This window comes from Gorilla gorilla, chromosome 8 (genome assembly GCF_029281585.2).
Source record: "Gorilla gorilla gorilla isolate KB3781 chromosome 8, NHGRI_mGorGor1-v2.1_pri, whole genome shotgun sequence".
NCBI classification, from domain to species: domain Eukaryota; kingdom Metazoa; phylum Chordata; class Mammalia; order Primates; family Hominidae; genus Gorilla; species Gorilla gorilla.
The window spans coordinates 99,022,291-99,047,758 of record NC_073232.2 but is presented as its reverse complement, the minus strand read 5'-3'; the positions used below and the strand labels follow the sequence as shown (position 1 = coordinate 99,047,758).

The following is a 25,468-nucleotide window of genomic DNA, read 5'->3' as shown; positions in this document are numbered from 1 at the left end:
AAACAAACAAACAAAAAACTGCAGGCTATTTGTAACCTTGATTAGCCTCTTATAACCCCTGCACCCTGCAAAGCTATGGAGCACTTTTCAGACTCCAGGAGAAAAGGGAGATGCAGCAGCTAAGACGCAGCAGCATCCCAGAGACCCTGCCAGGCTGAAGGGCAGGATAAATGCACCCACTCAAAAGCATCTTAGTGCCAGGTGCTTTGTGCTACCTGGCAGATGTGGAGAGAGTGAGGTAGCCGACAACCCTGCCTGGATGAGCAAACTCAGCTGGGAAATGGGGCAGCGCTTAGGGTTCTGTAGTTGACGTCATACCTCCAGAAGGCAAGGTGCAGGTGTGGGGGCCAGTTCCCAAACCCTGAGCCCCAATAATACCACAGAATGTTACAGTCTGGAGGCCCCATCTTCAGTGTAACCACACAGAATGCCACTGCAACTCCATCCCAGGAATTCCCCATGGGATCTCAGGAAGGCCACACCTCCTGGGACATTACTTGGGATGTCATCATGGCTCAGACTGCCCTCTTGGGGACATCATGAACGATGCCAAATTCTGCACCCCCGGCCTCCAGTAATAGCACACTGAATGCTTTGGTGGCCCTGCCCACAGTGATATCACATGAGATGCAAAATTCCAGAGGTTCTAATAATGTCACCTAAAACAGCTTGATGGCTGGCCCCTAGTGACATTAGCAGCCCCACCCCTAAAGATACCTCATGGAATGCCAGAGACTCTGGCTGTACCCTCTGTGACATCACATGGAATGGGCTGGCCCCTGCTAATATCACATAGAATGGCTTTATGACCTGACTCCCACCACACCATGTTGGAGGTCCCCAACCCCCATGACATCATGAGGAGTGCCATGCAGGCCTGGCCTTCAGGGACATCACAGGAAAGAGGAGGCTCTGGACTCCACCCCCTACAAGCTGTGGCTGGAAGTGTTCCTTGGCTTTGCCTCCCAAACATGCCCACCAGCCAGTCCTCTGGGCTTCTCTGGGCACATCCCAGTCACCTTCCTGGCTATAACCCAAGGACCAAGCCAGCTCCTAGTGTTGGCAGAAGCTAGATTCAGGCCAAGGCTCGAGAACCATCCTAGAAGGAGCCCAGAGAGGCTCTGGGGACAGTCCCTTGCCCTAGGTGCCAAGCCTAGGTGGGCCTCTGGCCAGGCCTTGGGCTTACAGACATGGGTGGAAGCTCCTGCCAGTCCCCTCACAGGGAAGCCCCTTCCAAACCAGGATGCCCTGCAGTCACCAGTCACCAGTGTCCAGCCCATTCCCAGATGGGCTCTGCAGATGCAGCCCAGGAACTGAGTTGTTTCTGCATGACCACATTACGGGTCACAGAAACACTGCCCTACACCACGTGGGTGATAACAGCAAGACCAGGACAGCCCTCTCCAGTTGCTGTGAACCTGCCATTTCAGCCCTAGGGGCTATGGTGCCTTCTTTTTTTTCTTTTTCTTTTTCTTTTTTTTTTTGAGACAGGGTCTTGCTCTGATGCCCAGGCTGGAGTGCAATGGCATCATCTCGGCTCACTGCAACCTCCGCCTCCTGGGTTCAAGCGATTCTTCTGCCTCAGTCTCCCCAGTAGCTGAGACCACAAGCGCATGCCACCATGCCTGGCTAATTTTTGTATTTTTAGTAGAAAGGGGGTTTTACCATGTTGGCCAGGCTGGTCTTCAACTCCTGACCTCAAGTGATTCGCTTGCCTCAGCCTCCCAAAGTGCTGGGATTACAGACATGAGCCACCACACCCAGCCTGTGGTGCCCTCTTAAAATACTGGCCACCTTGTGCCCACAGCGCCCCTTCCCCTGCCCTGGAATCTGCAGAGACAGGAAAGGACAATATAGAAACAGACGTCTGGACTGCCAGGAAGCCACAGCATCTGCTTTGCAAAGTCCAGCTTGCCCTCCAGGCCCCGCAGGGGCATCTTATAACTACTTGAGATTTCTTAAAATACACATAGCCCTTACCCCCAAACTCATTGCCATAGCCTCTATTAATGACAGGAGTGTATTGCTGCCTTGAGTGTAAAGGTGAACAAAGTGTAAAAACCAACATCAGTGAAGGAAAGCAAAAGAGTTTTCTAGACTGAGAGGGGACTCCTGGGGGCAAGTTGAGCTGCCCAGCCAGGCCTGTCCTGCAGAAAATCAACTTTCCCTACTCCTCTATGTGATCCCCAACATTTTATTGTAGACATGTTTGCAGATTTCTAGGCAGGAAAAGTAGAAAACATTCTAAAGTGCACACCTGAACACCCGCCACCATGGCTCTACCATAACATTTCACTCGCTTTGCTTTATCACACTCCATCCCTCCACATCCATCAATCCATCTCATTTGCCGGGCATTTCAAAGAAAGTTGCAGGCACCAGCATACTTCTTTCCAGGGCGAATTTTGCAATGTCTGTTCTGTCCTAGTGAACTGCCCATGGGGCTCCCCCACAGCAGGACACCCCCACAGCAAGGCTCTCTCATGGCAGGGCACCCCCAAATGCCCATCTACAGAGAAGGGGTCGTCCCCCTGCAGGGCTGGGTCATTGCAGACCCCACGCAGAAAGGCCGTGACCTCGGTCACAGAGGAGACGCTGACAGGAAAGATGGGAGTTGTGTCCAGAAGATCATGATGACAGCATGAGCAAGGGCAACAGAATGATATCCAAGAGAGGCCGGGGCCAGATCAGAGGGGCCCTCTGCAGGGCTATCTGACTGTCCTCCCTCTGGAACTGCCTCAGAGACATCTTCCTCCCACAGGCATGGGTCAGCGGGCACCAGCCCTCCCCGCCAGGTCTCCTCACTTCCCCTCACCTAGACCTGCCTGGCTCTCCCTCATCCTCAGATATGGGCCGTGGGGATGCTTGCTCCCAAGGGAGAGCTCAGCCTCCTGGGGTCTGGTCAGTAGCCAAGCCTCTGACCAGAGGGAAGTGGCTGAACTGGATCCCCTGCCCAGTGCCTCTCCCCTGCAGCTGTGTCTGCTTGTCGGGGCTCAGCTGGCCTGGCCTTTGGCTGCCCTGAGTAGGGTCCAACATCCCTCAGGGTGGGGGCTGGGGGTGCTGATATCCTCCTCTAGGGAGGTGCTTCAGGCAGGATGGAGGCAGGGACCCTATGGATGATCAGGAGCCATCGGATGCCTTCACCCCACCTCAGGAGCAGCCTGCCTGTGTGAGTTGGAGGGGGGCACCCTCAGACCCTTGCCCAGAGTCCAGGGCTCATGGAGAGTGCAGTCCAGGCACGATGCTTCCACGTCTGTCTTGTCTGGCTCCATCCTCCTCTTTCCTTTCTGTGTTTCAGAAAGGGCCCAAAGCACCCAAATCCTTGGAGCTGTGGTTTTTTTCTTTTTAATCTTTCTATCCGCCTTTGAGCATTTAAATGCCTCCCTTGAATGAGCGTTTCATTCCCACTTCACATTTCAGTCTTCTCCCGCCAATGGGCCCCTCTAAACCCTGGAAACCCAACCCTGGGCGCAGCCTAGAATGGCCTCAGGGTGGGGCACCGAGCTCCTGTCTCCAAAGCCCCCAAGAAAGGCTGCAGGTGTTTGGAGGCCAAGATCAGCTCCCTGCCCCCAGGAGCCCTTCCGCCTTGCTGGGCCAAGGTCTTAGGGCACCTCCAAGGGCAGCCCAGGGAGAGCTGGTGCCAGAGCCACTTGTGAGTGCTGGGGGCTGGGGGCGGGGAGGCAGCAAGGGAGGAGCACAGGTGCCAGTATGGGCCAGGCCCCTGGCTTCGGTGCCAGCCTCCAAACCCTCCAGTGTCAAGAGAATGACAATGCGTTTCTCGGGATTGTTGTGAGGATTATGTCGTTAAACAGGGGATTATGTAAGGAGGGTGCAGAGCTGAGAGAGTTTCAGGAAAACTCCAAATCCAGGAGGCACAGTGCTGACCCCATCTGCTACCCCCAGAAGGTGCGAGGCTGGCTGGTTACATCCCTGGGCTCCACAGGAAACAAGATCCACAGCTGGCAGAGGGTGAATCTTGAGGAGCCAGCCCTGACTGACCAGTTCTGAGCCAGCCTGCTGTCCCTAGAGGGGCCTGGGTGTTGGGGGGAGGGGAGGAAAGTTCTGTCCAAGGCCCAGGGGAAAGAAGGCGCCAGTGAGGCTTCAGACGCACCCATGCCATCGGCTCCTATTTCCCCAGTTCCCTGGCAGCAGAGAGAGCAGCTGGGCTCTGCAGACGTTTCTGGCCATCATTCACTCCCGGTGTTCAAACCAGGCAGGCCCCTGCCTTCCTCCTCTTCTAGATCTGCCAGTGTAGATGTGGTGGGTGGAGGCTGGGGCAGGTGGCAGATAAGTAGGAAGGGTACAAGTTTCAGCAGCTCCCCCTCCCCACACTCCCAGGCTGCCTGCCTGGGTTGGGGCAGGAAGGACAAAGCGCATTTTCATTGTATGATTAAATTACTGTCTTGTCCTGCTCTGCTGCCTTTCCATCTGGCCTCCCCTGGGGCTTTGCTCATGCTCACCCTCTCACTGGAACCTTCTGTCTGCTCATGGTCCCACTCCCCAACTCCACCCTGGCCGATAAATAAGCCGGAGTCCCCTCAATGCTCAAAAAGCCTCTCCCTGCCTGCCTGGGTGGCTCCAACTGGCTCCTGTCATGTCTCCTTTCTGCACCTCCAGACTCCTCCAAGAAGTGACCCGCACATCCTGCCCCCACTGCCACTGCCTCCCACCTGCTGACACACAGCTGTCTGCCTTTGGCCCCATTATTCCACGCATATCAATGAACTTCTGTGTCCAAAGCCACGGGTCACTGCCCCCTCTCTAGCTGACCACATCTCCCCTGGCTTTCCTCAAGTGTCTCTTGAGTCTCTCCTGCCTCTCTTCCTCCTGTCCAGGTCCACAGTTCCATTTGGGTCTTGGGTGTGGCCAATAAAATGCCCTCATGGGCACTGGCTCTCAAGTGCCCCCAGCAAGGCCCATTCTTGTGTCCAAGGATGGTTCCTGGGCAGAGGTGGAGCCTGGTCCCAAAGGGGTGCCAAAGCTGTGTTTGGGGGTGGGAGGGCTCAGTGTAGAGGAGGGTCTTCGCAGTCAGGGGCAGCCTCTGGATGAGAGGGGACCATGTAGAAAGGGAAGGAGACTCAGGGAACTGGGGAGCTAGCCCCCAGCAGAGCCTGGCCCAGCCTTTCTCAAACAGCCCTGCAGTCCTAACACTGGCTACCCCACAATATCTGTAGGCCCGGAGCCCTGGGGCTGCTTATGCAGCTGCCCTTGCACGGTGTCCTGGCCCAGGGGCCTCCAAGGGTCCAATTCATTCCCCAGGACCCAGCCAGCCTCATGTCCTCTCCTTTTGGATCCCTCACAGAGTTAGATGCAGTTCTGAGCGGCAGGGAGGACCCGGCCTGGGGGACCTCTAAGAATGCATTCCCCAGCTGTGAGCCTCTGAACCTCTGGCCGTTTATCTTCCCCTGTTGATAGATGGATGTTGCAGGGAGGCCCCTGCCAGCCCCACAGAAGCCCTCGGAGGCTTGCCTGACCTTCAGTGCGGCTATAAACAGCACGGCCTGTCAGCACTGCTAAGAGCTGCCCAAGAAACAGCACTGCGTGCTCCAGCGGCCCCGAAATTCCAGGAATTGCCGGCACAGCTACCCCAGAATAGTCTCAGCCTGTCCCCCTTCCTCTCCCCAGAGACCCTCTGTCCTCAGCATGTTCCCACCACAGCTGGGAGAGTCTGATAAATACTGGAACCGAAACCCACAGAGAAGAGGCCTCTGAGCTGGTGCTCCAGGTGAGCCCGCAGGCGGGGTGGCTGAGACCCTAGGAAGAGAGGGTTTCCAGTAGACAGGCAGGCCCCTCCTGGGCCCAGGCTCAGCCCCCGACTCCACCAGTCTCACAACCCGTCCCAGTAGACAACAGGTGGAAAGTTTTCACAAGTGCCTGTTAGAAAGAGCTCTCACAGGTGTGGAAGGCATCATTTTATTTGTTTATTTATGTATTTATTTTTAAGATGGAGTCTCACTCTGTCCCCCAGACTGGAGTGCAGTGGTGCGATCTCAGCTCACTGCAACCTCTGCCTCCTGGGTTCAAGCTATTCTCCTGCCTCAGCCTCTTGAGTAGCTGGGATCACAAGCATGCACCACCACACCTGGCTAATTTTTGTATTTTTAGTGGAGACAGGGTTTCACCATGTTGGCCAGGCTGGTCTCAAACTCCTGACCTCAAGTGGTCTGCCCCCTCGGCCTCCCAAAGTGCTGGGATTACAGGCATGAGGCACCGCGCCCAGCCTGCTATCCCCATTTTAAGGGTGAGAAAAACTGAGGCTGAGCAGGTAAACAGACTTCTGAGGCGACACAGCTGAGAGCAGCAGAGGCTAACAAAGCATACTCCTCTTCCCCAAGGCGGGGGCATGAGAGGCATGAAGAGGTGAGACCCCAGACCACGGCCCCAGCCTCTGGCCAGCTGCCAGGGCAGAGGCCTTTGGAGCTGCTCCCTCTCTGGGCTGCTCCCCCTTCTCCACTTCCTGGAGAACTGGCTGGGGTGGGGTGAAAGGGCAGCTCATGTTGCAGGCCCAGCCACACCTGTCCAGGATAAATAAAGGCATTTCCCCGCCACCCTCCTTGCCCAGTCTCCCTCTTGAACTCCCTTCTCTGTGGGTCTGCAAGCAGAGACCCTATGAAGGGAGGGCTTGAGGGGCTGCTGCTGCCCCAAAGTTGCTGCCATGAGCCCCTGGGAGCCACCACCCAGCCTGCAGGTGGCCTGTGTCCTTCCAGGAGGAGCTGCAGCACACACCTGCAGCTGAGAGGGGACAGGCCCTCCCCAGTGCCTCTCTATTAGTCCCAGTTAGAGGGGTGAGCAAGCCAGCATGGGAGTTAGGGGTGACAGGATACAGGATATCCACCCATGGCCATCCCTGTCCTGTGAGCAAACTCGAGCCTCAGTTTGCCAGGCTCTGAAGCGAGGTAACGATCCCAGCCTCGCCTGCCTGCCCACCCCACAGGGTCACACACTCTTGCCTCTGGTGCCCTATGGTACAGGCTCAGGTCCTGGCTGGGGCGGGAGTGGGGTTCCTCCAGAGAGCTCTGGCCATGTCCCTGGTGCAGAAGGGCCCTGCGAGCCCCAGCAGTAAATCCTACAGCCCTGGTGGGATGGCAGGGCTGTGTCCACAAGGCCTGCCCTGCCAGCGGCACTTAACCAGGACACAAGCCCAGGCTATCAGCAGCCTACCACCAAAATTTCTCAAGAGGCTCCAAGCCCTGGGGAAGGCTCCAGTACCCAGTCCAGCCTGCTCGACGGCTTAGGTGATTTGGGGTATGCCCCTAAAGGAAGCCGAGAGGCCATATCGTGCCCATCCCCCAATGCCCTGCCTGAGCTTCGGGTTCTATTTTTAGAAGTCCCCCCAGTCATTGGATCCAGCGCATCCCTGCATACCCCCTCCCCAGAGTAAGGACATTCCTCCTGCTATCTAGCTTAAGGCTTCTGGGCTGCCATTTAAGCCCCTGGCTGGCCGGGGCCAGGTGGCACATAGACCCTGGGTGAGGTCATTGGCTATCCTGAGTGCCACTGAGCCCAGTGGCCAATTTGCACCCATAGGGATAGGGCAGGGAGCACCAGCAGGAGGCCTCGAGATGGTGGAGCTGGGGGAGATGTGGGCTCAGTCCCAGGCAGGGAAGGCCACAGGGCCCATGAGAGAGCACGCAGAGGCTCCACCTTATACAGGAAGGAGTCCGGCAAGCATGGGGGTGGGGAGCTGTGGGAAAGGGCAGTGGGAAATCCACTGGGGCTCACATGCTCACAGGTCACCACCTCATGCAAAGTGTGCAAGGCTGTGGGTGCCCAGGACCCTGTGGTCTCCAGGGCAGTAGATCTGGAGGGGTGGAATCTCCAGGTTAGAACAAGCCACATCTGCAACTGAAGGATGGAGGTCAGGGCCTGTTCCCTGCACCAGAGCCAGGCCAGCACCCCTCCTATAAGCATGTGGCCTCTATGGCTATTATAAGGCTCTCACGGCATCCCTGGGTGGGGCTTTTACTTCTGGGGTCCCCTCAAGTACCCATGGAACAAAAACAGAGATTACTCCTCCACTGGGGGCATTGGCTCCTGACCCGCTGCCCAGGTTCCCTGGCCCCTCTGCCAAGCCCCTTCAGGCCTTGCCCACTTCAGTGCTTGCCCTCCAACCCCTTCCTCCAGCCCCCAGGCCCAAGGCAAGTCCTTAAGACCCCAGAGAAGAAACTGTCCCCTTGTTCCCCTGGTGGGCAGTAGCCCAGATACCCCTGCCTACCCACCACCCTCCAATGACAGACTGGGGGCCTTCACCTCTGGCCTTGTGCCCAGAACAGCACGGTCAGGGGCTCAGCCACCAGGCAGGGTTGTCCTTGCCCTGTATGCCTCACAGTTCGCCCTGAGCCTTGGGGCCTTCAGCCCTGGGTATACCAGTGCCTTGCTGGGGAGTCTCTTTGTTTGACAGAAACTGATGGAGTGCCTACTACAGCCTAGGGGCTGTTCCCCCATCAGTCCCTGCTCCTGGAGTGCTTCCTCGGGAGCATGGCTAACTTTCTGCCTCTCTGGTGTTGCTGTCTCCAGCCAGGCGGTAGAGTTACTCAGACAACCCCTGATGTTCTGTGTCATCTGCATCAGGCCATGCTGCTCCCCATCACAGACACTGCAGGACAGGGGGCCATCTCACCAGGCCCCAGCACTTGTGGGGAACAAGACCTGAGACAGACAAAGCAGCCATGGTGAATGGGGAGGAGCGCCCAGCCCCGTGAGCCAGGGTCTTGTTGTCTCAAGTTTGGGATGGAGCGGGTGCCCAGTACTCAGTCCAGCCCAGCCCCACACTCTGACAGCTGGGCAGCCAAGGTCAACCGTCTCTCTGTCCATCTATCCAACTGCCCATCACCTGCCCTCTCCATGCTGGGAATGCTCCCTTCCCAAAGCAGCTGCCCACATCTAGGGAAATGCTCAAGGCTTGGGGGCACCCTGAGCCCACTCTAACAGTAAAGGGATCAGGAAGGTGCTGTACTCTTTGTCCAGCTACCTGCCTGCCTGCCTGCCCGCCTGCCCGCCTGCCTGCCTGCCTGCCTGCCCGCCTGCCTGCCTGCCTGCCTGCCCGCCTGCCTGAAAACTCAGCACTTTCTTCTCTGCTAAAAACACCTACCACCTGCTCATGATGTCTCACACGCATAACAGGCCGGCGGGCTCCAGTGAGCAAACAGCTGTGGCTGAGACCAGAGGACCAGGCCAGTCCCAGGGGATGGGGCATGCTCTGCTTTCTGAGAGGCTCAGAAAGGACAGACAGACAGACGGACACACATGCCCTCCTCCAAGCGTGCCTGCCCCATCTGGTGCCAGGCTGTGGCAGGGTGCACTCACCCGGGAGATAGTGAGGGGCATGTTGAAGTCCTTGCCCCCCTGCAGACGGAAGCCCCAGGGCCCGGGCCCAGTCAGGGTCACACTGTAAGACATGCTGGTGCTGTCAGCGGCCGCCTCTGCAGACAAAGGGTAGAGAGGGTTGAGTGAGAGGGCACTCAGGCACTCCGCCTGCCCGGTCCACACCTCTGCCCCTGCCCCTGACCCCCGGCCTTGCCTGTTCTGTCCCTTGCTGCCCGGCCGGGCTGCGTGGAGCTCTTGAGAGGCTCCTAAGAATAGCTGGGAGTGAATGCCATCGACACTGATATCTGCCCTCGGCTGCGCCCATAAATGGACTGTAACCCTACACTGTGCCCGCCCGCCTGCCGCCTCCCAGCCGGTCCACCGTGACTCACACGGCTAATATAGCCCCTGGGGAGGGGTGTCTGGCACCCAGCACCCCCCAGGGGGGAGGAAGGGGAACTGGCCAGGTTGGTGAGAATGCTCTGGTCTCCTTGCTCCTGTGTCCTCTGGAGAGCGTAGACACTTGCTCTTCCTGCCCAGTGGTACCCATCCTCTTGCTCAGAAGACCAGGGGCTGAGCTCCCTTGGGCAGGGGCTTTGCTGCTGTGTGGTCCCTGGCCAGGATTCTGGGGTTGTGCTTTATCCAGTATGGGGCCCTGGAGGTGCCTTGGCTTGAGCTGAGCCTCCAGCTGGTCTGTGACTGGCCCAGGGTTGTCCAGCCATAAAAACGATCATCATAACAGCAGCTCTGGGCATAGCCAACCTCAGTATGGGCCCTTCACTCCCTGGGATCCTGAGAAGCTGCCACCTGGGCCCGCAGGAGACAAAGCTCAGGGAGGTTAAATGACTTCTCCAAGGTCACACAAGGAGTGGACCCAGGTCACACTGGAGCCTGGGCTGATTCCTACAGAATGCATGCCAGATAATGGGCTCCCAGTGGCCACAGAAGCCTCCCAAAGCCCTGGTCCTGGGCAGCTGGCCGTCTGCCTGCACCCCTTGGCATAGGGTCTGAAAGCAGGTCTGAGGCAGTCCCATCCCCTCCAGACCCTCTGGGGGCCCAGCCAGTTATTCCTGGCTCTCCTGTCTTTGTGCTCTGGAAAACTTGACGGCAGCATGGAAAGCTCCAGCTGCCAGTGCCACACGCCAGGCCCCGTGCCCTTTGTGCAGGAATGGCAGGGGGCAGGGAGAAGGGAGGAGACGCCATTTGCTCAGCTGCTAGACACAGGGCCAGGAGGGGCAGGGAGGGGGAAGCACGTGTGGCATGTTCAGCCTGTACCCCAGAGACAGTGTGTTCTGGATGGGGGCCTCAGCACCTTGGGACTTCTGCCAGTGCGGTCTTTGGGCCAACCCCTTCCCCAAGAAAGACCTCAGGCCCCTATGTGGTCTGGAGATAGATCAAGGCCCACCCTGGCTCCTTGGTTGGAGAAACTGAGGCTCAGGGGAGGCAACTGGGTTGGCTGCTTGCTGGCCCTCTTGGAGGGCTCTGGCTTGGACCCTGAGGAGTCAGTAGAGGCCTGGGTGTGAGTCATTTCTCAGCTTCCAGCCTCACTCCTGGGGCCTGGCACATGCAAGGTACAAGGTAGGATCACCCATATTACGGGGTTGTTTTGTCACTTGCCCAAAGTCACAAAACTATCAAGTGGAAGAAGTCAGGAAAAGACCTGTGTCCTTTTCCCTGCTTAATCACGTCCTTCACCCTATATCATGCAGCCCAGCCCAGGAGGCCAGCAGTCCATGGCCAGCGTCCCTTCCCCGTACCATTCCCTGTCCCTCTCTGCAAAGCCCCATGTCATTCATCCCTAACTCCAGCCTTATTCCCTTTCCTAAGGGTGTCTGTCCATCCTGCCAGGCTGGGGAGGACTCAGCAGCAGGGCATAACCAGTGTGGGAGAAGGAAGGCGCCCACCCTCAGGGCCAGGGAGCTGGGGGAGGCTGTACCTGGAGCTGCACGCTGTCTCTCTGGCCTCTGGCTCCTGCCTGATGAAGCTCGCCTCTGGGGAAAGGGAGCGGTGGCAGAAGAGTGCTCTTAAAGGCGAAGGCCGGCCTCCCTCCATCTGCCTCCCTCGGGAGATGTGAAGCCAGTCAGAGAGCAGCTGGTACCCATGGTCTGAGCGGAGTTCAATGGCTCACTGGGGAGTGAGTGGGGATGGAGGCCAGCCTGGCCTTTGTCCCTTCTCTGCTGTACTCCTTGCAGTTTGAGGTGGGCCTCAGAGTGAGAGTCCCAAGAGTGGGGACAGAGGGAGGAGAGGAAGTGAAGTTGCTGGAGGCATCAGAGGCCAGGCCCTGGTTCTCTCTCCCATAGCAGCACCAACACGTAGAGAACATATTTGTCTGAAGACACCTTCTCCGCTTTTTATTTTCCTATACCCTGTCAGATCCACACAGCCCTGGGAGGAGCTTAGACCGCTACATGAAATGAATCACAGACGCAGAGTGTGCACGCATGTGCTTGGTGTGCATTCAGATAGGTAACTACGTGAGAGCGTGCCTGCAAATGCCCGCGTGCACAAGAATGTGGGCCACAGTGGAACGGTACACTGGGGGAAGAAGCCACAGGTGAGTAACTGTTCCAGCGTGCAAAGGGAGGTCTGTGCTCGGCTTCAGCTGTTGGCAGTGGGAGATGCGGGGCTGGCCTTCCTATGCCAGTGACAGGCCCAGCCTGGGGGCAGAGGCTCATAAATAGCTGGTGTGTTCTCTGGAGCCATCACCATTGTCATCACCTGGACAATTGCAGCACACAGCATTTGAGGAGAGGCAGACAACTCGGGAAGTGGGAGGGCCTGGGCACACACCCCTCAGGCTGAGCCTCAGGTGCGGCTGCTGAGCTGGAAAGTGGATGCGGAGGACGTTATGGGGCAGGAGTTTTGAGGTGTGGAGAGGGGACATGGGTCTGGGGCTGCGAATCCCGTGCAGCACGGGTGACAGGGTCACTTCCAAAGCCTGCAGGCTCACAGCGTAATCCTGGGTCTGTGTATATGAGGGAGACGTGGGGGGGCTGGATGTGTCTCAGAAGAAAGGGAGAGCCAGTGGGCGTCCTACATCCTGGGGTCCTGGCTGGGGATCAGCCCCTTGGTCTGCAAACAAACAGCACACATCTGTTTAGCTGAGGAGCGGTTCACTGGGGGCAGTCTCCCGATGACCCTCCACACACTGGGTCACCGAGCAGTTGGGGAGGTTGCATGGAAGGGCCAGGTTGTGTCCTGGGTCAGGGATGGGCCTTCCCAGAGTCCACATCCCAGAGTAAGAGCTGGTAACGCCTAACGCTGCTTACAGAGCATCTCCTGGGATGCTCCCCGGGCTCTTGACTCCTGGGGTCACAACTGAACCCATCCTCACCCCCACCATCCAATCCTCTCCTCTCTTCCACATGTGGAGACTCTGGCATCACCCCCGCTCCTGCTGTCCTTAAATGGGTCATTCCTTTCCTGCCCTGCAGCACTTCCTTCTCTGGTCTTCACCCTGCAAAGCTAACCAACCCCCTCCCAGGGCTTCCTGTCCCCAGGTCAGGTCTGGAGACACCTAAGCCAGTCCCTGATGGGGCCTTCCCACTGCTCCTACCACCTCCGCCCCCTCTTTCCTTCTCCTATGTCCCCCACTGCCAATCCCCAGGGTCCCTCTGGCTGCTCCCAGGGTCACAGAGAGACATCCTGTTCCAGGACATATTGAGCTGCCTCCCCTGTGCCCCTGTGTTTGCACAGTCACACAGGCTGTATCCTCATCCTGGACAGCTCAGTGCTCCCCCCACTCCCCACCCCTGCTGCCTGCAGATCCCTGCTTCACCTCTACCTTCCTGGGGAACCTCAGGGACTTGCCTCTGCTTTCAGTACCCTGCGTGCTCACACCTCAATGGCAGCGCTTATCACATGTGTTTGGTGATTGTTGATGGCTGCCCAGCAACCCCCCTGAGCCTATCCCTCCAAGACAGGCACTGTGTCTTTCATCAGTGCCTGGCCAGCCTGGGGGTCACTGCCAGGCCTTTGTCCTGGCGTTTATGGCATGCACAGTGCCTGGGCTCCAGGACAGGGTGCGGTGCCCCCGGGGGGAATGCTGAGGGAGGCTGAGGCTCCCCGACTGCAGGTACAGCCCAGGGCTTTCGTTTTTGGATGCACAGGGGCACAGCACTCAGGAAGGAAGGCAGGCAGGAATGTGCCTTTGGCCTTGGACTAGCTAGGGAAGCTGGAGAGAGCCCAGGAGCTGAGCTGAGGGTGTTGTGTGGGTGTGACAGGAGGGGCAGATGGGGAGCTGTCAGCTGGGGCGAAGGGCTGCTTGGGAGCCTGTGCACACGACATTTCCAGTGTTCCAGAATATGGCCTTCTCTAATTGCCATCGACATTCCGTTCCATAGGCACTTGGGCCGACAGCTGGCCTTCTTTTAATAGCCACAAGTATTCCGGGTAACATCCTGATCTTAGGGCATTTATGCTGAGCACTTCCACAGCTTACAGCCCCTTCCTCCCCAGGTATGTCCAACCTTGCAGTCACACAGAGAGGCACATACCACCCACACTCAGTCACATGCACAGCTTAAAGCAGACACATTAGGGCATGCTTAGTCACGTGTCACTGGGTGTTACAGTGACAGAGCATGTGCCAGGTGCTACAGTGGTGGAGCATGTGCTGGGCACATGGCCACACACATGCTCGAGCTATGCTCTGCCGGCTGCAGACCTCCTACCCTCATCAACACACACATGTACTCTTATCATGCCACAGCACAGCCAACAGCACCATGCAGAGTCAGAGTTGCATGATCACACACACACACACACGTGCAGACCATATGCAGGCCCTGCTCAGAGCATCTCAGAGTCACAGAGAACCCCAGGCGGACAAGGAAAAGCTGGGAGGTGCTGGGAGCAGGTGATTCCTGGAGGATATCGACCCTGCCCATGAGAACAAGTCTCTCTTTCCTGGCCTCTCCCTGGGCTACTGGCCCCTAACCCCCACCCCTTTGTGGATTGGCAGGTACCGGGCCCAGTCACCTTCCCTGGAGTCTCTGCTTCGTGTCCCTGGGGTCTGGGGGGTGCCTTGGCTTCCAAGTCCTCCAGACCCTGACCATAGAGGGACCGCCCATTTGCCTGCTGGGCAGCTCCCCACACAGCTGCTGCCTCCATGTGTGTCCAGCCCTGGGGGAGGTGAGAGAGTGACTGTGAGGTGAGAGGGACAGTCCGTAGCTTTGCTCCTGCCCTTACCCCACCAGGCCCTCCTCCATCCTCCCAACAGGTATTCATTGCGGGAGGCCCCTGACACCATTTGCACCGTTGCTGGTCACCAAATAAACCCCGTAAATTGTGCGTGCCTGTCCCAGGGTGTGTGTATGTGTGTGCAGGTTTGCTCCCCATCTGCACACCGGCACACCTTGCTAAGAAAGTGGCTATTTATATTTTTGAATAGATGGGTGGTCTTCACGAGGGTCTAGGCCTCCAATAACAGATTAGATTTCTCCTTGTTATTCACTACAGTGGTTTACAGGAGGGACCCCTGACAGCTCCTCTCTCAGTCCCTCAACCGAGAACCCCAGGGATGTGGGCAGTGGGAGGAGATCGCTGGCCGGTCAGTCGGCAGCAGTCTTGCTGAGGCCCATAGAGGGCTCTGTAGGTAGAATTAAGGAGGAGCCCAAGTGTGGTGGGAACAGGAGCCGGTGGCACACGGAGCTTTCCTGGGGACATCTAGGGGAAGCAGAGCTGCAGGCCCTGAGGAGGGCTGACACCCATCCCTGGGCACACCTGGCCAGCGTTGATCTGAGAAGCCTGTTTTCCCTTTCAGAGGAGGACGTGGAGCCTCAGAGGGAGTAAGTAACCTGCCCAGGCTCCCACAGTGAGCACATGGTAAGCTGAGGCTCAAAGCCACATCTCCCATCTCCAGGGCCCATGCCCACCCCGTGAGCTCTTCAAGTCTCCCAGGAGGAGGGGGCTTAATGCTGAGGAGCAAGGAGCTCCAAGCTAACTCCTGCCTTGTCTCTCTAGAGCCCTATCTAGAGCCAGATGTGCTGATCTCTTTAGGCTGCGGCTCTAGGGAGAGTGTCAGCATGGAAAAGGATGGCCTGGAGTTGGAAGACCTGTGTTCAATCCTGGCCCCGCTCCTGGGAACACCCAAACCATCCCCTCTCTGGCCCTAGTGCCCCTGCCTATCAGGGAGGATTATGAACTTCATGGGGATGTTGGGAGGGGCTCTTCCTGCCAGGGTGCCAGCGTCCTCAGTGTCCCTGAGTCTCAGAGGCAGCCCTGCCAGGGCCTATGTTTTCCCCAGAGCCCCAGGGCTGCCTGAGGAAGGGATGGCCAGGCGCAAGCTGGCGAGGGCCCAGCATCCTTACCACCTCACTCTCCGAGCCCAGGGACTCCTGGCGCCTCCGTATGGAGATCCAGCTGAGGTTGGAGGTGTGGCTGATCAGCGTGGAGCGGTGGGTGGAGCGGTAGCTGGGGTAGGGGCGACTGTGCCGGCGTGATACACCCAGCAGCACCCCCAGGCAGGGCAGGTGCTGGGCAATGGCCACCCTGCAGGGGCCGCACATCTGCTTAGGGCCAGGGGATGGGCAGACAGATGCAGGGGAGGGGATGGATGCACAGTCTGGTACAGGCCTAATGTGCGGTGACTGAGAGCCTCAGGGGAAATGGGGAGGCTCAGACCCTGGGAACCATGGCAGGTGATGAGGACAGAAAGACAGACGCTGGGTGGGGAGATTGAGAGGCTCACAAGGCTGGTGGGAGGGACAGAGAGATTCTGGGTGGTAGGCATGCAGGGAGAGCCTGGGGATGTCGGTTCCAGCCCTCAGTGGCTGGCTCAAGCCACATCTCTGGTAATGGAGACCAGGGACACTCTGGAGCAGCCTCCGTGCTGGACGGGCTCAGGCCTGCCACTGGCCTTGGGAAGGTGGTGAGTGACTGACACCACCAGGCAAAAGGAAGCACTAAGGGAGAAGCAGCCTTGCCGGGTTGCTATCAGCATGCATACTGGCCCAGAGCCACCCCAGGCTCCTGCCAGGCCCTGGGAGCAGAGCTGAGCTCTCCCTGCTGTGATCTCTTCAGGATGACACTATCGGGGAGGGCGGGGCGGGGGGTGCTTAAATTCACAGGGCTGTCCTGGCTGCCCTACACCCCAGGTCTGAAGGTCCCATAGTTAGGATTGGACACTGCCCAGGGAACCCTGACCTCCCTCCACACCGTGCCCCCTTGGAAGCTGGGGCGGGGGGAGGGAGGCATACCAACTCCAGACCCCACTCAGTGTCACTGGCTGCTCCCAGCTGCTGGTGGCCCCCATTCAACACACATACGAGAGACAGCAAGGTGGTGGCCTCTGCCCCCATCGGCAGGCCAGGCCCTTGGAGGCCAAGGTGTGGGGTTCTGGAAAAGAGCCACACCTGTACTTGGGGTGGGTGATGGCGTAAATGATGGGGTTGTGGATTGCAGAGGCCTTGGCGATGACGGCTGGCACCGAGCTCATGTAGGGTGTCAGGACGTGTGCGTACCTAGGACAGAGAAGGTGTGGTCCCCAAGCTAGCTGGCCCTCCTGACACACCTTCTCTTCTGGGCCAGGCCCTGCCAAAGCCCAAATCCTAATCCAGCCCAAACCAGCACAGCTAAGTCAGCCCCATAGGGAGGAATTGGCAATGCCAGGATAATTTTTTGTTTTTGCTCTGTCGCCCATGCTGGAGTTGCAGTGGTGTGATCTCAGCTCACTGCAACCTCTGCTTCCTGAGTTCAAGCAATTCTTCTGCCTCAGCCTCCAGAGTAGCTGGGACTACAGGTGCCCGTCACCACACCTGGCTAATTTTTGTATTTTTAGTAGAGATGGGGTTTCACCATTTTGGCCAGGCTAATCTCGAACTCCTGACCTCAGGTAATCCACTTGCCTTGGCCTCCCAAAGTGCTGGGATTACAGGCGTGAGCCACCGTGCCTGGCCTATGCCAGGAGAATTCTGATCTGAGTGAGTAGGAGGGAGCAGTGGGTGGCTGAGGGTGCAGCTCTGGAAGGAAGATGTGCCGAATTTGGGGTGGAGGTTCCCAGGTCCACTGTTCCTTGGAGCCTGTGCTGCTAGCGATATCCCACTTCCCCCCATTGACTCTGGCCCTTGCACCCTCTGCCTAGCTCTTCTCACACCCCACCCCAACCGTGATGCCCACTCTTGCCCTGGCTATTGTAGAGAAACCCCACAGTAGGGCCCTGGGGGGACCAGGCCATTCCTCCACAAGAAGGTCTCCTATCTAAACACTTCCAGGGTTTAATAGCCCTCACTTCTCAAAAACACTTCTGAAGTTGAGCATGCATCTGTGCTGCTGCAGATGTCACAATCCCTAGACTCTAGCCACAAAGGGCTAGAAGGGCAGCTCTCAGGGACCCATTCCTGGAGATTGGCAGCACCTCTGGTCATGTAACCACAGCCCAGGCAGAGAGGGAGGAGACCTCAAGAGGAACTGTGTGTTCCAAAGGGGGCTGGCAGGCCGTCCGCCCAAAGCTTTTTGGGGCCCAGAGCTCCTCTGCATGTGCCCTGGTGCTTCCAGGAACTAGGTGGCCCCCCACCCACCCCAGGGCTGGGCACCTTACCCAGGGAGAGAATAAGCTGTGAAGCTGGTCTTAGGGTGCGAGGATGGCTGGCCGGGGTTGGGCTGGGAAGGAGAGGCTGGCCAGGCTTCTTGCTCCTGCCCCCACCCCTTCAGCCTCTTCCCCAACCCTTTAGCCACTGCTTACCCAGCAAAGGCCACCAGGGCCACAGCGGAATAGGGAGCCCAGGAGAGCACGAAGAGGAGGATGACCAGCAGCATGATCTTGGCCATCTTGCACTCACTCTGCAGCCGCTGCCGCTGCCACAGGGACTCGCCATTGCCCTTGCAGGCCCCGAAGGTCTGGAGAGCCCTAGGAAGGACGCATCGTCCAGGTCTGACCCTAGTTGGGTGGCAGTCAGCACCAGGGTCACGGCTGCTGTCGGGGAGCCTCCCTGGACTATCCTTGCAGGGCACTCGGGAGAGTGTCGTTCCTTCCAATGCAGGCAGCCCTGACTTCCAGAAAGTTTTCTGTGACATGAGGTCTCAGCTGCCTCCTACTCCCTCTTGATTCTGTGTGCCTTCTCTCCTCCCTCTGCCATGCCGAAAAGCCCGCCCCAGAAGCCCTTGTCTCCTGAGGCTCCCCTAGACACTGCTGCCCCATAAGCACTTGCTCAGCTTGCCTTCACCCACTGGTCATGCTCTGGTAGGCTGGTGCAGGTGTGAGTGGTGGGGCAGGGGCCGCCTGGCCGAGGGGCCGGTCCCCCTCCTGTAGCCCCCCTCCATGCTCGGCTCTTACCGTCCTGTCTCCCGGATGGCCCTGAAGATGAAGATGTAGCAGTAGATGATGATAAGCAGAGGGAGGAAGAACACGAAGCAGCAGAGAAGCATGGTGTAGGCACGCACGGCCGGCGTGAAGCTCATGTAGTCCCAGGAGCAGGATGTCAGCAGCCCCTCGGGCACATAGGCGCCTGGGAGCCAGGGCAGGTGCTCAGCCTTTGGGGCGTCACTGACCAGGGCTCCTTATCTGGCAGGAGCTTTGTATGTGGCATTCGGGTCCCCATACACAGCCCTGGCCCTGACCTGGCCCTGTCCCATGCAGCGAGGAAGCTGGAGGGAACTGGGATGGCCTGCAAAGCCCACTGCCTCCCATTCCTGCTAGATTTGAGCAGAAAGCTCACCATAACTTCAAGGTTGTGCTTGCCACGGCTTCAGCCAGAGGCCTGGTCTTACCCCAGGAGGGCTACCACCTTGCTCTCCACCTTTCCACCTTCAGAGGCCTCACACCCCAGCCCCCTGCCTAGTCTGACACAGCATCAGAAGTACCTGTCACTTTGCCCCATCCAGAAAGCCTTTGTATTTTGGGATCAGTTGCCCAGGAGATCCTTTGGCCCCTGATGGGGCAGTGTCAGTTTCCCTTGCTGCCAGTCATGTCCCCTGAATGTCCATCTCACCTGAGGCTCAGGTAGCTCCTGGGCACCCTGCTCCCACCAGCTGGCTGACCCAAGTCCACCTACTTCCCCTTGAATGTGCCCCTCCCAGCCCATCTGCCCCCCTTCCAGTTCCAGCAGCCCACTTACTCCAGCCGAAGAAGGGTGGCAGACTCCAGGCCAGGGCATAGAGCCAAACGCCCAGCAGGACAAATGCCGCACGCCTCTTGGACGCCACACCAAAGGTGGCCAGCGGGCGTGTGATTACCAGGTAGCGGTCCAGGGCGATGGCCGTCAGGGTGATCATGGAGGAAATGCCAAAGAGAGCTCCACAGAAGGCGTAGAACTCGCAGCCTGTGGGCACAGCCCCTGCTCTGAGTCCTGGGGAGGAGGGTCTGGGGACAGGGTAGACTCTGCTCTGGCCCTCACCTTACAGGAAGAGCAGGACTGAGCGCACTCCACCCCCTCCACCTGCCACATCTGGCCAAGGCTGGCAGAGGCCTTAGGACCAACACTGCATCTTCCCTTCTTGCTTACTCACAGGACTGAGGGCAGCTACCTACTCTCTGCCCAGAAGCAGCAAATCACCTCCTTTGGGCCACCCTCCATTGAGGGCATTCCCAGGTCAAAACCCTCCTCCTCCCTCCAGCAAAAGGGAGCCCCAGCATCTACCTGTCTCCCCAAAGAGCCACTGCTTATAGAGGCTACTGGTGAAGAAGACAGGGGCCTGGGTGAAGGACATGAGGAAGTCGCTGACCGCGAGGTTGATAATGAACATGTTGGCAGGTGTCCGGAGGCTTCTGCTCCTGGGAGGATCAGAAGCTGTTAGGAGGTGCTTCCTGACACCTCCAGGGCGATGGAGAGCTTCCCGCACCCCTCAAGTATGCATGTGCACACATGTGCCACACACTTACACATGCACACACACATGGGCAAGCAAACAGGCACGAGCTGCCGGGCCACAGAGCTATCCCATTGTCCGGCAGGGACCAGCCAAGCAGCTGTTGAACCCAGCAGTGTCTGCTGAGTGAGGACCCCAAGACGGCTCCCTCAGAGAGAAGCAGGGGGCAGTTTCTCTCCAAAACCTGAGGCGTGGCCCAGCGCAGGCCGGTTCTTGAGTCATGTCCGTTTCCTCTTCTTGCCCTCTAAATTCCTCTGCACGACTCACACCATCTCCTTGACCAACTCACTGGTTTCCTTGAGTCCCTCTAGGCCAATTTCTCCCTAGAGGTTTCTCCCTAGGCTCCTCCTCCTGCGTGCCCTGACTGTGCTTTCCCATGGCTTCTCACGCCTCCCTCCTCCTCGGATCCCCCTCCCACCCTCCCTCCAGTGTCACCTCCTGCCTGGACCCTGCCCTGCACACTGTCTCTGTAATCCTCACGCTTGGGGATGGCAAAAGGCAGAGGAGCTGATGGCTGTGCACCATGGCCGGGCCAGGCACTTTCACCAGCCTCAGCTCCTGTCATCATCCATCTTTGCATCTACCCTGAGGGAGGCGTCATTGTCCCCATTTTCCAGACAAGATGTTCCCACTCATGAAGTGACTTGCTCCGGTGCATAGCACTCAGTAAGTGGCTCATCTGTGGGGCAGCGCACATCTGTGAACTTACTGCATCATTGCAGTGACTCCAGGAAGCACAGCTCTGTTTTGCAGGAAAGAAAAGTGAGCTCAAGGAGGAGAAATGACGTGCCCAGTCCTTCAGCTGGCAGGTGGGAGAGCCAGAGGGCTGTGTGGCTCTGCAGCCCGGGTTCCCTTCTCCACCTGCCTGTCTCAGCCACTGAGCCAGGCAGGGGGGCAGATGGAGAGGGACACTGGGGGTGGGTGTCAGGGGTGTTGGAGGGACTTGAGGATGCTGGTCCCCAGGGCTGCTCTTTTTTTTTTTTTGAGATGGAGTCTTGTTCTATTGCCCAGGCTAGAGTGCAGTGGCATGATCTCGGTTCACTGCAAACTCCGCCTCCCAGGTTTAGGCAATTCTCCTGCCTCAGCCTCCCGAGCAGCTTGGATTATAGGCACACACCACCACACCTGGCTAATTTTTGTATTTTTAGTAGAGACGGGGTTTCACCACATTGGCCAGGCTGGTCTCGAACTCCTGATCTCAGGTGATCTGCTTGCCTTGGCCTCCCAAAGTGCTGGGATTACAGGCGGGAGCCACCACGCCTGGCCTAGAGCTGCTCTTCAAGGCAGGGGGAGGATGCTCTCTGGGGCAGGTGATGGCAGAGGTGCGCTGAGAGCAGGGCAGAATGGTCAGAGACCCACATACTCTGGGCACACACACCCTCCACAGAGGATGCACCTGGGTCTCAATTAGTGCCAGTCAGTCAAGTCTCCCTGGACCATTTTTGGCCCTTTCCGTGACCTTGAGGAAGGTCTGGGCCTGAGATCATCAAAGGCATGGCCCTGCCCTCCTTGCCTAGCCTCAACAGTGCCCTGGCCAGAGCTAGAGCCAACATTCCTGCCCACATTTTCTTCCCTGTCTGCATGGCTGCCACCCTCAGTGCCCTGGGCCCAGCACCACCAACCAGGCACCTGCAGAAGGTATAGATGACCGTCAGGTTGCCCAGCATCCCCGTGAGTCCCACCAGCAAGATCACTGTGCCCAGGGTATAGTGGGCATGGTCTGGAACATCAACCGTGGGGAGGGGGACCCAGGCAGCAGCCCAAGTCCCAGGTGCCTGCGGAGAGACAGAGAAACGAGGGAATCACGTTATCGCTCGTCACCTTCAAATAGTCCTGAGAAGGAAGAGTTAGGATTCTCAACAGGGCAGGTGGGAAAACTGAGGCTCAGAGTGGCAAAGCCAGTTGCACATACAGCTCGCAAGCGGCCAAAAGCAGAAGGGAAGTGCAGGTCCTTTCTAAAGTCCAGCCCAAGCTCCTAGAACATGGCACAGGGGCCTTCTAGGAGTGGGTTCAGATCACCTGCTGGAGGCTGGTAGGACAGACAGACATGTGACTGGCAAGCAGGGACATGGCCCGGGTCACCCTATCTTTCCTTAGGGAGAAGACAGAGCCAACTCCTGGGTGCATCCCTGCCTGCAGTATGGACTCCAGCCCAGGGGCCCAAGACAGTTTTTGAAGCCTCTAGACGCTGGGGTGGTGAGTCGGGTGGAGCCCCTCTCAAGAGTCCCGTCCCCTACTGAGCCTTAGAGGAGAAGCTGCATTGCCCAATATCATAACTGGGTACAGCTGACCTTGATGCCTGGCATGAAAATGAAGGGAATTCCCTTTAGAAAGAAAGCTTAGGCCTCCCAGGGTCACTGAAGGGAGGTCATGACCATATCAGGTCAGGACAAAGGGATTTAAAGACTCCTCCCACCCTAACCCCTTTCTGGGGAAGAGAGGGTGGCTTGGTCTCTGTCCTGCCACAGTGGCCCCTATAGCTACCGGAGCCTTCCCATCCTGTCCAGCACCTGGGCCAGCATCCCCAGGTCCTGAGGGTGCCCTCGGCCCTCCCCAGGTAGCAGTGGTGTTGACGGAATATGGCCCTGGGCCTGGGCTAGGATTATGGAGGTGGCAGAAGGCACCCAAGGCTTCACTGTGGGCTTGGCGGATCCAGAGGCCCAGGGTGTGCCCTCCTCCCTGGAGGGCTCCATGGGGCATCCGAGCAACCTCTGAAAGGAATGAGTGCAGCCAAGGACAGGTCTGGCCATTCCAGCCCCTTGTCCTCAGGGCTGGCATTTCTGTTCCTTGAATGCTCTCCATGAGGAAGGACATTGCCTGCACCCTCCTCTATCAGCCTGTTTATCAGGGGCGGGCTCAGAGAGGTCCAGTAATGGCTCAAGACCCCACAGCAGAGTTCAGACCTTTTCTATCTCCCTGTCAAAGCCCCTGTGTGTGGCCAGGAGGGGACCAGGAAGGGGTCAGGGAAGGCTCTGTGCATGCACATGCTCGCCCAGGCTTACTGTGGGACTGATGGATGGAAGCCGGCCCAGGCTGGAGATGCTGCTCTGGGAGCTGTCCCACCAGCTGGGTGGTGCTGGGGTGGCCATGCAGCTGGGCTCTTGGGTTGGGCTCGGCGGGACTCTTGGCCCGGAAGGAGGGTTCATCCTGAGTTGGGATGGTCCTTGCTCGAGCCCACAGAGAAGTCAAGGGCACAGGGAGCTCAGGACTTCAGCTGTGCTCAGCCTCCCAACTTTCCTCCATCCTCAGCACCCCCGCTTAGCCTACCCGCTGCTTTCTTCTGTGTCCGGCGCAGATCCAGCCTGGAGCTGCTCTTGGGGCTGGCGGTTGCTCTGTGCCTGGTGAAGCGCAAAGGAGCGAGTGTCGCAATTATGGTGACTCACAGCCACAGAGTTCATCCCCATCTTTATATAGCAGTGCGGGAGCTGCACATGCTCAGTCGCTCCATGCCGCCAGCTCACTCAGACCAAGGTCCCTGGGTGTCTACGAAGGTCTGATGATGGTGGCGTGAATGTGTATATGTGAGTGTGTGTGTGAGTGTTTCAAGGGAGACTTCGGGGATGATGGTGGCATGAATGTGTGTGTGAGTGTGTGTGTTTCAAGGGAGATTTCTGAGCTGACAGTGGTGTCAATGTGTATGTGAGTGTGTGTGCATGTGAGTGTGTGTGAGTGTGAGTGAGTGAGAGCATGTGTGTGTGTGAGAGTGTGTGTGAGAGTGTGTGTTTCAAGGGAGATTCCTGGGCTCGGGCTCCTGGACATTGGGCAGAAGGCTGTGTCCTCTCCTTTGACCAGTCTCTGCTGTGTTTCTTCCCTGAGCTCATCAAGAGCAGCCTCAGCCATCCCAAGAGCCCCCAGAGCTGTCTGTGGGCAGCTGAGCCTGTGCAGCCCAGCCTCACCCTTTTCACAGTGGGCCCTACCACCATGTTTGGCCCCTATGAGCCATGGCATTTTCACAGTCACCCTGCATAGAACCAAGGCTGGTCACCCCTTCACAGATGGAGACACTAAGAGGATGTAGCATTAGGGTGAGATCAGATCACGAGGCAGCTTTTGCTTGTTTTTTGATAAGAAAGTTTTATTTTTTTATTTTTATTTTTTTGAGACAGACTTGCTCTGTCACCCAGCCTGGAGTGCAATGGTGCAATCTCAGCTCACTGCAACTTCTGCCTCCCAGGTCCAAGCAATTCTCCTGCCTCAGCCTCCCGAGTAGCTGGGATTACAGGCACTCGCCACCACACCTGGCTAATTTTTGTATATTTAGTAGAGGCAGGATTTCACCATGTTGGCCAGGCTAGTCTCGAACTCCTGACCTCAGGTGATCCACCCACCTCGGCTTCCCAAAGTGCCGGGATTACAGGCGTGAGCCACTGGGCCTGGCAGAAATTTTTAAAGTATAAAGATTTTTTAAAACCTTATTGGGAGAGTCCCAGGAACTCACCCAGGCCTGCAGGCCTGATCCAAGTTGACTGGATGTCAGAAGTGGAGGGGACCCCGGGCCTGCCCCTTGCCCTGTCTTAGAGGAGGCAGCAGGAGCTGGAGAGAAGGGAAGCTGAACACATGGCTTCCAGGGAGAGCTGCTCGGGCTAGGCCTGCCACAGAGGCTGCGTTTAGGGGAGCCCAACCGGGCAGCGGTCATCCTAAGTGGGGGCCATGTCCTGGCACAGTGCTGGGAGTGTTGGAGCCCTGGAGTGGACAGAGATATCACTCCTCTTCCAGAAGTTCCCCCAGTCTTTACAAACAGTTCTCCTGGAGCCCTAGGTTTGAGCAGGAGAAGTGGGAGCAGCCTCACTGGGAGCGGGAGCTGCACTTCCTGCAGCTGCCAGCCCATGGCTCAGACTGCCCTCCTCCTGAGGCTCTTCCACTGCAGGGCTTTGGCTCACAGAGGCCACCCTGGGGGCAGGGTGAGGCTGAGGGGCCGGCTTTTCTTTCTGTCCCTAGGCTCAATGCCAGCTGCTTGCGTTTTAATGTAGGGGTTTAACAATTCCTCGCAGCTGGGAGCAATTCTGAGTCAACACAACGTCCCATTCAATGTGGACCCCACTCTCCAACCTGCTAATTAAGAGAGGGTGCAGGTGATGGAGCAAGCACAGGAGTCCAGGGGAGAAGTGCTTGTCAGGTGGACACATGAGGCGGGAATCCACATACCCAGGGTGCCACAGGCCTCAAAGGAGCACCTCAGGGAAAGATCGGAGGACTCGGAGCCCCCAGCCTGGGGCCTTTGGAAGCCCACATCTCACCTGACAATTTCTCCATGGGCCGTGCACTGCAGCCCTTGCGGGTGACACTGAGATCTCCTCAGGGCCCAACCCCCTCACTCCTGTGCTTCTGTCCCACTGGGGAGGCTCCCCATGGCGCT

At 57.9% G+C, this 25,468-nt stretch overlaps 2 protein-coding genes across 8 annotated transcripts in view; both read right to left on the bottom strand.

Annotated features, from left to right (window-relative positions):
• LDB3 (LIM domain binding 3) overlaps positions 1–9,675 on the bottom strand; it is a 67,679-nt gene extending 58,004 nt beyond the window's left edge. For all 7 annotated transcript variants that reach the window (XM_055353202.2, XM_055353203.2, XM_031015183.3 and 4 more), the window contains exons 1-2: positions 9,521–9,675; positions 9,307–9,422 (exon numbers count right to left, since the gene is read on the bottom strand). In XM_055353202.2, coding sequence (XP_055209177.1) covers positions 9,307–9,399 — 93 coding nt within the window. In that variant the 5' untranslated portion in view covers positions 9,400–9,422; positions 9,521–9,675. The remainder of the gene's footprint in view (positions 1–9,306; positions 9,423–9,520) is intronic.
• A 1,955-nt stretch (positions 9,676–11,630) lies between these two features.
• OPN4 (opsin 4) lies at positions 11,631–23,523 on the bottom strand. Its single transcript, XM_004049711.5, has 10 exons — positions 23,115–23,523; positions 21,742–21,887; positions 19,884–20,017; positions 19,362–19,565; positions 18,581–18,752; positions 17,990–18,154; positions 16,662–16,769; positions 15,618–15,798; positions 14,287–14,430; positions 11,631–12,378 (listed from the first exon to the last, which is right to left on the bottom strand). Exons 1-10 carry the CDS (start codon positions 23,256–23,258, stop codon positions 12,340–12,342), a joined length of 1,437 nt encoding a protein of 478 aa, XP_004049759.4. The 5' UTR covers positions 23,259–23,523; the 3' UTR covers positions 11,631–12,339.
• Positions 23,524–25,468: the final 1,945 nt, after the last annotated feature.